Here is a 12,189-nt window from a genome sequence, read left to right on the forward strand (position 1 = left end):
TCCTGCTGATGTGTTATTGAGCTGTTAGCATCCTATGCTTAGGATAAAGTGTATCTTACACAGTAACCTCCCCAGGTGGGTTGTTGTTTATAGCATCTGTGATTTTGTGTCTCAGTCCAACACTCTATGTTTCTCCCAGCAGCAGTAAGTTATTATAAAGTTTCCTATCTTATATGTTTGCCAGTGGTGAAAACATAGGTGAACTGTGTGTAGGTCTTTACCTGAAGTTCCTGAAGTGACAAAAATCTCACTGTGGTTCAGGTGCTCTCTGGGTTTGGTGTGACTTTCTTAAACTAGAGAATTGTGCAGGGAGGTAATTTTTGTCACTTTCCTGGACTGCTCTGTTGCATTGCTCCCGCTGTGAGAATGTCAAGCACTCGCCCTCACGACTGGGACTCAGACTTTTCTCTCCCCAGCTGTCACCATGAAAATTAAGTGGCAGTCTAGCAGACTTTTAGTGTGCGATGGCTGCATGTGTCCTGAGTTATAGATGTGATCAAAAACAAGTTCTTTAAGTTTTACACCAGGACAGGCCTCAAAGCTTACACCCCAGCGTTGGGTAATGAAACTGCTTGTTAAATCTGACATGATGTGCTGGAGGAAATAACAAGTTCCAGCTGAGCCTGTTAGTGACGCTGACAACCTGCGCTTCTCGTAAATATAGAGGGAGACCTCAGGAAAATGTACTGTTCATGTACCTGCTGGTAAAAGTAGTGTTTTCAACCCACAAACCTGAAATAAATAATTTTCAGGTTATAATCAGTGCCACTGCATGTTCCCCCTGCATGGGTTCTCTCCAGGTACTCCAGCTTCCTCCCACAGTCCAAATACATGCATCTTATGTTGACTGGTGACTCTAAATTACCCTTATTGTGTGGGTGTCAGCCCTGTGATAGGCTGGCAACCCGTCCAGGGTGTACCCCACCTCTCGCCCAATGGTAGCTGGGATTGGCTCCAGTGACCTTAAGGATAAGTGGTATAGATAATGGATGGATGGATGGAATCAGTGCCACCAATTACTTGACTAGTCAGTGTGATCTACATTGCCAAAATAAGAATTTAGCCTGAAAACCATAGATTGGATTAAAATGAACCACTTCCAAAAAGCTTAGCTTAAAACTCTCAGTATTATTGCTAGAGCCAGTTAAAGGCTGTGATCATATGGTTGTTCAAGTATTCTGAGTGATGTGGCAGGTTAGAGGCGGGCAGAACGACAGTGTGCTGATAATTACATGAGGGACATACCTTAACTCTTCAGATTAAGAGCCATTCGTTATAGTGGTCCAGGGAAACATCCTGGAGCCGTTATTCTTTTTAATTATACATTTCTAATTAAAATGTCTCTGAGGCACTATTGTAGGTGAGATCAAGACCATGTGCACAAACACACCACAGCATGAGGTGTTTCTGCAAAAGTGTCAGTACAAACAAATGTGTCAGAAATGGCGCGTAATGCGGCCGAAAAGTGTTAGGTGAACTCAATTAAATGGCCAGACGAGGAAGTGTAAAACAAAACCGTCTCTTTATTGAGAACTAACGTTGAACAAAAGAAAACCATACAAGACACGGTGAAAACACAAAACTCACATGTCCTTAACAGTCCGAGATCAGAGCCAGCAAAAACATACATCCAGGGGAATCCAAAACGCGTTGTCCAAAGATAAATCCGTTAAGCAGCAGTCCGAAATAAGAGGGCAAGGCAGAACAGAATAATCCAAGGAAGCAGTCTGGGTCAGAAACACAAAAAGACCAATACCGAAGAGAATGCTGGAAAGTGGGCTCTAGAACAATCTGGCAGCGTCCTTGTGGGAGGACGCTGCCTAAATAGAGGTGTAAACAGGCGCAAACAATAACGAAGCAGGTGAAACTAATGTTGAGTGATGAAGAACGTAAAAAGACCGAAACTGAAGTGAAACAAAAACAGGAAGTAACGTCAAAATAAAAGCCGGACGGGAAGCAGCGGAAACGAATCATGACACAAATGGGTGCAAAGGATTTTTCTTTTACTTGTATCTACTCCAGGTACAGTATGTATCCTTTTCTCAGACATGTTGGTATCAAACCCCAGTGACGCAGCTTGCCGGAGTTCCAAATGTCAGTGGTAGTGTGAGGTATTATTAGTAAATGCAGTAGCTCATAGGTGGTACTATTACAGTAGGTGGCTATGGACGGCTCAAAATTGTTAGGCTTTTGCAAGTATTATGTTGAAACCTTGTATGAGTTACTTGATGAAAATGTTATTTTGGTGAGAGAGGCCAAGCAGGAGACACAGAAAACCCTGTATTTTCTGAACACAATGAAAACTGCAGGCAGTGCTAACCCATCTCCTGAACTCCTCCAACATCTGTGTGTTGTGGCGCCAAGCGTAGTGCATAACGTACACAGCTGGGAGGAGACGACCCAAGCGGAAGAAGGGTTATTCAGATAAAGCAGTGTAAAATTGGTGGTGTTTCTGACCAGAAGAACAGAACCATATCTCAGAACCATATCTTTCTGAACACCACTCCACTGGCATAGGTGGTTCTTACAGAAAATGCTGAAAAATAATGGAATGATGCTTAAAATATAACTACTTTAACCAAACATGGCAATCACAATTACATTTAAATCAAAATAAAAAGTAATGTAAAGGTTATAAAGTTGTAACACCAGCAAATCAGTCTCTGTAAATGAATAGGACTGATTCTTACAGTATTTGTTCACAGTTGTTTTATACTGTATGAAAGGTTTCTCCTTAAGTTCATCAGATTCCTGCAGCATCTGCAGGCAGCAGAACACATACGCTGATAAATCAGCAGCCTCTGATTTGACAAGTGCCGTGCCAGAGCGAGCGCAGTGCCATTATACACAACCGTCAACAGTGTTTACCTTGATCAAATCACATGTAACTGACTCTATGCTGCTACAAAATAACCACACACACCTCTACACACTTCAAACTGGTTGGTAAGAACTCGTCAATGCTGCTTGATATGCAGGTAATGTCAGATTGCTGGAGCTCATTAACACTGTGTGTTATTATTTCCTCTCCAGTTTTGCTGCTGTTTTTTTTCAGTTCATATTTTATCCTTGAAATACTTTAGTGCCAACACTGCTGTATCACATTACGGAATTACGATAGCAAAAGCTCTAAAAGCTACAGCATGTCATATTTTTCATGTATTTTTTCTACTATAAAAATACATTGACTGTATATAAAAGACCCATGTGGTGTGCCCAACTGGAGGTTGGGGTAGGATGTTCTATAGGGTTCATCCTCCAGGAAGCATGAGAACTACAGAACTACAGTCTGCCCAGTAATTAGATATTTCTAACTGTACAATAAGTGGAAAAACTGGAATTGGAAAGTCCAGAGGATCACAGAATTCATTAGGATTCATCCTTTGGGAAGCAGGAAAACCCACAGCAAATTTAATGGCAGTCTATCCAGTAGATGTTGAGATATTTAACTCAAACTATAAGGTTTAAGGTTGTTTAATAGAATCAGACTAAGACTGTGCTTCTGGCAAGAGGTAAATACCAACATATAATAAAATATCCCTCAGCTGGTATCTTTCAGTGGATGAGTATTTCCAATGGTAAAGCAGTGTTATGAGCTGCAGTGCAGAAGCAGTCTTTCAGTATCTGTGGTCAGTGTTTGTTCCAGAACTGTTGGATCACTGCAGGGACTGAGTGGGCTCAGTCCGTCTGTTCGCTCTGAATGGCAATGTATTCAGTGGGCCGCAGGGAAATGGCAGGGGTAAAGCTGTTCCCACTTAATTGGATGACAAATACGGCAAACATTATTGTAAACATCATGAAACGGATACCTTGACATTTTCAATTGTTGTATGGCTTCACTGTTGCAGACAACTGTCGGGTTGTTGAGGGGGAGAGTGGAGTTTCTCCATGAAACCTTACTGAACCAAAACATTTCTGTTCATAGTCAGAATCCCCTATTTTTGTATCCATGTTTTGGTGTATCCACATTCTTCAAACCCCATTTGGTGTACCTGCATTTTTCCCAGAATAGATTTTAAATCCCCCCAAGAAAATCGTGAAAATCTTTTTGCATTCACCTGGGTGTTTTAGATGAGACTAAAAAGGAAATGATCAATTAAAACTGTGTTACAATTGAAAACAATAATTAAGAATTACCCACTTATTCCAAAACTTTAACAGTCATAAGCATGATTTGATTTTTGACCTTGGGACCAGTAGTTTGACAAAGAAAAAAAAATCACATAATTCAAAGTCAAGTTAATGTAGCAAAGCATTTGTTCAGAACCAGGTGATCATATTCAGCTGCTTCATTCATGCTTCATTATCAGTGGCTCTTTCACCAGCTGTTTGGCTTCGAGTAAAGTCCAATCACATTCATGGCCATTGTAACTAACATAGTTTGCTGCTGCTCACTCCAGCCCCTCGGTCTCCTTGTGCACCAGTCTTTAGGACTGTTGATTTTATGTATGTTTACAGCTACCTCTTATTTTGTACCACTGTATGTTAGGCAGATATATTTTAAAAATAACCCTCATTGCTGCTCAGATTTTGGAGAACTTCATCAAGGACCAAAAGCTTTTCCAGCAAATCTAAGTATATAACCAGTAGCCATAAACAGTCACCTTCTTAATATGTCTCTGGCTTAGCCAAATTTTTCCAGACTTTTTAACTGGCTCTCATGGTCTTTATCAGTGGGTGGAGTTTGATAAGTTGTCAAGGAGTAAGCTCAGTAATCTAAATCAGAAGAATCCCAGTGGTGCTCTGGACTTTCCACAAACTATTCAACACCTTAAGAGCTCATCTTTTACACCCTAAAGATGGGAAACCTCTGAGAGGAAGCCCGTAGTGGTGTAGACCTTGGGCTACCATTTAGACCTAGAGCTCGGAGATGTGTTATGACAGCGGAGTTCTCACAAGGACAGAAGTACAAATATGAGTGTGTGTCTGAGAGGCCTACCTGCTTCATACGTTGTGGCGTGTGCGGTCATACTCCAGGTGCTGGATTTGCGTCCTTTGGTTACCATGACAGCAAACTCATACATGGTGTTTGGCTTGAGGCCAGTGACAGTGTGGCTCAGCGCTGTGGTGTCTGCAGACTGGACACAGAATACGTTTGTAAAATTTTGATGTTTTATGAATAAAACTACCTTGAAAGGGAACAAATCAGAGACGCAATGCAATGAATAACTCCCTCAGAGTCTGATAAAACTCAGCCCAAGCATTGTGTTTTCTGCCTGCTGACTGTCTGTCTGTGTATTAACAAACTAAAGAAACTCACTTGTGTTTTCATTCTATAACCATGCTTCTGTTTGGTCATATGGTACCAAGATTCAAAGGCAAAGAAAAGAGGGAAACTTCTCTGTCTCCAGCCATCTGTGATTTATTAAGGACAAACTGTCTGCCTTTGTACAGATTTCTTATTTTTGGTGTTTGGAAAAAAGTTCACATTATTGTTAAAGTTTTGCTGAACTTCAGAGTTTGGATGAAAGTCTCACCGTGTGAACAGAAGAACATGATGATCAGAAAAGTGTTTTTTTAAGGATATGAACAATCAAAATGAATCTGGTTTGTATTACAACATTTTCCTAGTGCACTGCCATAGAATCTAAGCTATTTCTGTTGGGAATATTTTCTGAGATATTTCTTGATCAATAAAAGCTTTTGAGAAAATAAACCCCAATAGATATAAAGTTTCCTCCAGTGTGTTTTCTGCTTAGATTGCTCTAACTACTGTTTACAGTGCCTGTGCTCCATTTAGTTTTCCTGTTAGGTCACTTATTAAGTACAGTAGTGGCAAGTGCAAAAAATGCCAGGCATGATGTTTAATCCTCATCATCTGATAATCAAACAACTGCAGGTAGTTGAGTTGCTGTGAGAACACTTCTTGATAAAAATGAATTGTAGAATATAATGAAAAGTAAGGGTACATAATAAACATGTATGTCAGATTCATGCTCTGAATCTGGATCATGTCCAAGTCATGTCAACGCCTCTGGAAGAAACAACACTACATCATACATAGATCAGCTGCCTGCGTTTACCTTGTACTTTCCACTGGTGGAGTAACTGGTCTTCCACTTTACAGAGTAGTACCGGACCTCAGATGCCTTCTGGTTCTTGGTCATCGAATTGTCAGCCCAGGAGACACGGACTGAGTCCGAGGACAGGGCCACAGCTTGGACCCCCACCGGGGGGATCATAGGAGTGCTGGTGTCTGGCATGGGAGTGGGGTATTTATCAAAGAGATGGAAGAGGTCATCCTCAGATGGGTCTATGGGGTCTGGTTGAGTGAGGATGGGATTTAACAGGAGCCGGGGTGTTTTGGAATAATTAACAAAATCATACATTGTAATAAATGCGTGATAATGAAGGTTTATATATGGGGACATGAGTGATACAAGCATATAGTCAGATTAATATAGGTTATATAAAATTAAATAAAAAAAAAATCAAACAAAATAAATCCATAAGATGACATGCGAATTTTGATGTGTAAATACAGTCATATTTGAAAGGAGGGAAGTAGAAGAGGAGGAGTGGATGGATGTGGAAGTGGAAAACGAAGAGAAAAGAGGAAAGAAAAGACAAAGCATAAGAAAACAGTAAGAAATTTACAGATTTCACTCTAAACAGGAAGTGGAGCCACAGATTCACAGAAGGACAAAGCATAAAGTTTTGTACATCTGAACAAATCTAACATCAGTGTGGATCTGTGGCTCTAGACATTCACAGAACAGATGCTGCCTTCAGGTGCTTTCAGAAGTATTATACATACAAGCATATATACTATACATACAATATATGAGTATTTTAGTAACCTAAGCTGAAAAATAACACAGGAACATTGTGTTAACACTGTGATAGCTGTTCTGTTCTTGCAGATAGAGCGTCTCTGTTAGAGGGACGCATCCATCACTTAGAGCAGCTCCCTTCTCCTAGCAATGCCTTAAATGTGACAGGCACTCCAGTTAGTATTAGCCGCAGGCCTGACAGTGACCCTGTTGACACCAGTACTAGCACAACCCTGTCGGCAGATGATGTGGATTATGCACCCGTCCAGAGGTGCCAAAAACCTCATAAGAACCAGCAACCTGCTGTGTAGCCTGGTTTGCAGTCACTCATCGTGACTGCAAACAGGTTTTCAACCTGTGTTAGCGCTGTTGGTAGTCCTGTTGCTCTGTCTGTTTCCGCCATCTCCACTGATGGCAGGATCCCCACTTGCTTTAAAACTGCTGTGGTTAAACCTCTGCTTAAGAAAGTAAGTAGACCTTGATCCAGAGTCTCTGAATAAGAAACTAGACCTTGATCCAGAGTCTCTGAATAAATATCAACCAGTGTCTAAAAGTCCATTCTTTTCAAAAGTGCGCCATCTCAACAGCTTTCAGCCCACTCACAGTATCTTCTTGAACCTATTCAGTGTTTATCTGCTGTGAAAAGCTGGGCATCACAAAATTTCCTGCTCCTGATCACTGGCCATGCCCAACATGGACTCTCTTTTGATCAGCACGTTACAGACACCACTAAGCTGCCTTTTTCACCTTTGTAACAGAACCTCAAGTCTTTTTTTATCTATGGCAGATGCAGAGACCCTAATTTATGCTTTTGTAGCATCCAGACTTGATTATTTCCACATCTTATTCTCAGGCCTGCCATGCTCTGAGTTTCTCTCCCCTATCCTCTCCGCTCCTCTCCTCTCTCTCCCTGTGCTTCTATATGCCACCATTACACATTACTAACTTTGTGTCTCCTCTCTCCCGTAGTGTGTCCTCTCTCTCTCCCTGTACCTTTCTGCAGGTTGCCCTGCCCCTGGAGCTCTACGTCTCTGACGAGCAGTCACCAGCCACATCGACCTGATCAGTGTTTGATTGTTGTGTCTTGTTGCTTTTCTTCTTTTGTCTCTCCTCTATCCACTCACCCCAACCGGTCGAGGCAGAAGGCCGCCCACCAAGAGCCGGGGTCTGTCGGAGGTTTCTTCCGTTAAAGGGAGTTTTTCCTCCCCACTGTCGCCAAGTGCTTGCTCAGGGGGGATTTGTTGGGTTTTCCCTATGTAATAATATTGATAACAGTAAGGTCTAGACCTTACTTTGTAAAGTGTCCTGAGATGACTTTTGTTGTGATTTGGCGCTATACAAATAAAATTTGATTTGATTTGATTTGATGCTCTAATACTAAAAGCTTTCAGATGATTCAAAATGCTGCAGCTAAAATTATAACTACACCAACAATTTTAGCATCCTTCCATTGGCTTCCTATCCATGTCAGATCAGAATTTAAGGTACTTCTAACAACCTACAAGATTTTAAATGGGCATGACCCTTCATATCTCCCCTGATCTGCTTTAACCCTATTTTTCATCCCAGACTGTCTGCTCTCAGAATGCAGGGCTCCTGTCTGTCCCCAGAGTTAATGAGCAGTCTGCAGGGCCTTAGTAATCTTTACACCATAACATAAAACTAGTGGCATAGTCTTGATTACATCCGGCCTTGTATTTGCTACTATTTTCCCACTGCTGGGTTTCAGTCTCAATGTATCTAGCTATGTACAGTATAGTCCATGTTGTCATGTTGATGGGAGTATTGCAAACCTTTTGAAACCCACTACAAACCCTCTAATCCTGTTTGTTAGTTTCCTCGAACACATGAACATCCAAGCTGTGTGCCTCTCTCTCTCTCTCCTCTCCTGTCATGCATGTTCTATGTGCTGGACCATTGGCCATCGAGGGACCTCTCTCTCTCCTGGGTGTGGGTGCCTGTTCATATGTCTGGATCTGGATCCTCATCCTTCAGGAGTCCCTGCCTCTTATTTGTTCCTCTCCACCTCATTTTGTTCATTTCCTGTTTATTGGTTCAGTCCGTTTGTTCATTTTCTCTCCATAATATGTGTTTGTTTTCCTTCCCCTATATGTGTGAATGATATGTTTGGGTTTTGCCTCTTGTGTGGTTGGGTAGCCTTTTCACCTACCAGGTCTTTGTCTGGATGGAAGGTCATATGGCTCAGTTCTGTTGGAGGCACCTGAAAGCTGGCTTATCCTCCAGGATCATGCTCCTCTTATTTGTTTATACATTCTTCAGATGTCATATGTATTGGCTATACAAATAAGAATTGACCTGACATGAATGTGCAGTATGTGAGATTCAAATTTCACTGAAGTTAGTTTTATTTATTGCCTTATTTAGTTTTACATTTTAATCATGATTTACCTGAGATCTGTCATATATTAGTGATTTATTAATATTATTATTATTTTACTATAAGTATTTTTGTCATTCCAATTATTTTCATTTTATTATATTTTGAATCATAATTTAGTTTATTTGTTAATATTGAACTGCTCCAGTGCATGTGAAAAAAAAATGCTTCTAATATGCAGCACCTGAACGCCTCACAGGATGTATAAATGTGACTTCAGTACCGGGAAGGTTGGGCTGGAGAAGCACCTAAAGGCAGCAGAACATGAAACAGATGCTAACAGAGAGCTGGAATGAGCAGTGAAGAATACAGTTATATAAAATATAAATATAAAACTACTCTGCTGATTCCGCTCTGTGACCTCTGATGCACTGACAGTCAAACCTACCGGAGGCTAAAACACAGTTAGTAAAACAGATAGTGTAGTACAATAAACACACATCAACTCTGAAGTCAATAACACTGTTATTTGGTTCAATGCAAAGGAACTGACATGAATTTCAAGTGAAGTGTTATTTTTGGTTTTCTATATTTAATAAGTAAAACAGCCTGCAGCACAGCAGGCAGAAAAGGCAGAAAAATCTCACTGAGGTTTGTTACTAACTGTCTCACAGTTGGTGCAAACAGTGTTACTGACCAAGATTAAGAAGGTGATTATCATCACGAAGGTGGGAAAAAGGAGAAAGAAATGAAAGAAAAAATTAAATGTGGTTTAACTAATTAACTAAGTAAAATAATAATAAGTAGAATAAAAATTTAAAACTGTAAATCTATGTAAAAAATATAATAAATATAATAAAAATGATAAGCATTAACCTGAAAAGCTTTACAATTTTAATTAAATGCTGCTCCAGTTTTTTGTGTACAAATTTACTATAGTAAAGCCAAGAAAAAAAAAGTTTCATTTCAAAGTGTTTTTATTCTTCTGGTCCTGTTCTTCACTTGTTTCTAGAAAAATGAGAAATAAGACTGGCAGAAAGCGATCTCTGCCTGTCCCTTGGAAACTGTGCTGTGTTTAGTTTATATTTTTTTTAAAAAGGACTCTGGTTTTAACATTTATTTTATCACACATATTTTCCCTTTCTCTCTCTCAGACACATAGATTTTAATGTGACTGGAACAAATTGTTTAAAGCGCTACACTCAAACAGACTGCTCAGCCGCGTCATCCAGCCTTCAAATCCACCCACGCTGTCTGAACTACTGATAGGCCACTGTGGGCTACAGGTACTAATGTGATCTCTTGGTTAACACAGTATTATGCAAAGGATTTAGGCATTTTAGATATTTAGATTCTTATCCATGACACATTACACATCACACTATTAGGGAGGCAACTGATTGGTCCCAGATTCACTCTGCATTATGACAGTGAGCCCAAACCTATACAGTCAGAGTCATAAAGTACTCTCTCGAGACACAAGAAGAACAAAGAGTCCTGCAACAGACAATATATCATCTACACAGCTCTGATCTCAACATCAGTCAGCAACTGAGACAGGCAAAAACCACAGAAGACCTGTGCCAAATTCTTTAACATGCATGAAACATCCTACTTGCCAAGTACCTTGAAAACCTGAGTGCAACTGTACATAGCTGCTGTTTTAAAGCACCCTCACTTTGTGTCTCAAATCGTTGCACAGTAGAGTAAGTTAGATTTATTATTTACACCAATCAGCCATAACATTATGACCACTGACAGGTGACATGAACAACACTGATTCACAGTGGCACCTGTCAGTGTGTGGGGTATGCTAAGCAGCAACTGACCATTCAGTTCTCGAAGTTGATGTGTTGGAAGCAGGAAAAACAGACATCAGAGCATGTCCACGACCGACGGTGTTGTTGGGTCTGCAGTGGTTAGTACCTACCAAAGTATCTAAGGAAGGACAAATGGTGAACTGGCAACACGGTCAAGGCTCACTGATGATGAGGTTGACCTACTGTAGATTAAACTTTTAAACTTCATTTGCAATTTTCAAAAAGATTCAAATGAGTTTGAACCTTTATTAAAATTGGTGAAAATGAAAAATGCTGTTCATCGGCTATTGTGGTGATTTCACACCTAGAGTGGGGAGGCTGTTGAATTTGTCTTAAAAAAATCTCTCTAACTTGTCCTCATGACCACAATTTTCACTTTTCACAATTTGAACATATTTGTATATTTGTACATGATAGATAAATTCATGCTCTTTAAGACAGTATAACTGTGGTAGCAACCAAATTCACACAACATGTGCTGTAAACCTCAGAGTGACCAACTGCCGCTAATGTTATGGCTCTGTACACAGTATTAGGCAGGTGGTCATAATGTTAAGGCTGATTGGTGTATACTGATGAATTGGCTACTATTGACACTGAATCCATAGAGTAACCAACAGACACCTCAGCAGCCCCCCCTTCTTACCCCAAAAAGGCTCCACTTTTGAACTGAGACTAATCTTGCTCTTAACCTCTGAATTACTGTTGACGTCTCAGATTTGTTCACAGATTCAAATTAGTCTGGTGCTGTGCTTAATGACGGCTGTTTCCCTAATTAAAGAGACAACAGACATTTTCCACAGTGGATATTTTAGCATATCATAACAGGAAACGCACAGGTGTGATTGATAAGATTAAGAATTTCCTTATTCCATTTAGCTGAGCGTGTTCTGGGGTCCTGGTATGGTGTACTCTCATGGCTTATTGGGGTGCCTATGTGAACTCATCATTGACAAAATTGGTGCTGGTAATGTCACTAAAAGAGGTCAGATGTGGATAAAGCTTGACCAGAAAAAAGAAAACATAAAAACCAACTCACGTTTGTTTTCCTATAGGACACAGGCAATCAATAAACATGTAAAAACAGGTTTCTTGATCACTTTCACTTATCCTGATGTCAACATTCTACCAGATCATGGCAATTTATTTGGTGGGTACAATGTTGTTAGACTCAACGTGTTCCTTTAAACTCATAACCTGAACATGCATAAATGTGTCATTTGCTGAACTCATCAATGCAATAGACAGAAACAGCAAA

General features: G+C 40.2%; 1 protein-coding gene across 1 annotated transcript in view; it reads right to left on the reverse strand.

Moving 5' to 3' along the window:
* dcc (DCC netrin 1 receptor) overlaps positions 1-12,189 on the reverse strand; it is a 270,121-nt gene that overhangs the window by 62,837 nt on the left and 195,095 nt on the right. The window contains exons 18-19 of the mRNA XM_020601173.1: positions 6,024-6,262; positions 4,940-5,078 (exon numbers count right to left, since the gene is read on the reverse strand). Coding sequence (XP_020456829.1) covers positions 4,940-5,078; positions 6,024-6,262 — 378 coding nt within the window. The remainder of the gene's footprint in view (positions 1-4,939; positions 5,079-6,023; positions 6,263-12,189) is intronic.

Source organism: Monopterus albus, unplaced genomic scaffold (assembly GCF_001952655.1).
Source record: "Monopterus albus unplaced genomic scaffold, M_albus_1.0 scaffold50.1, whole genome shotgun sequence".
NCBI classification, from domain to species: Eukaryota; Metazoa; Chordata; class Actinopteri; order Synbranchiformes; family Synbranchidae; genus Monopterus; species Monopterus albus.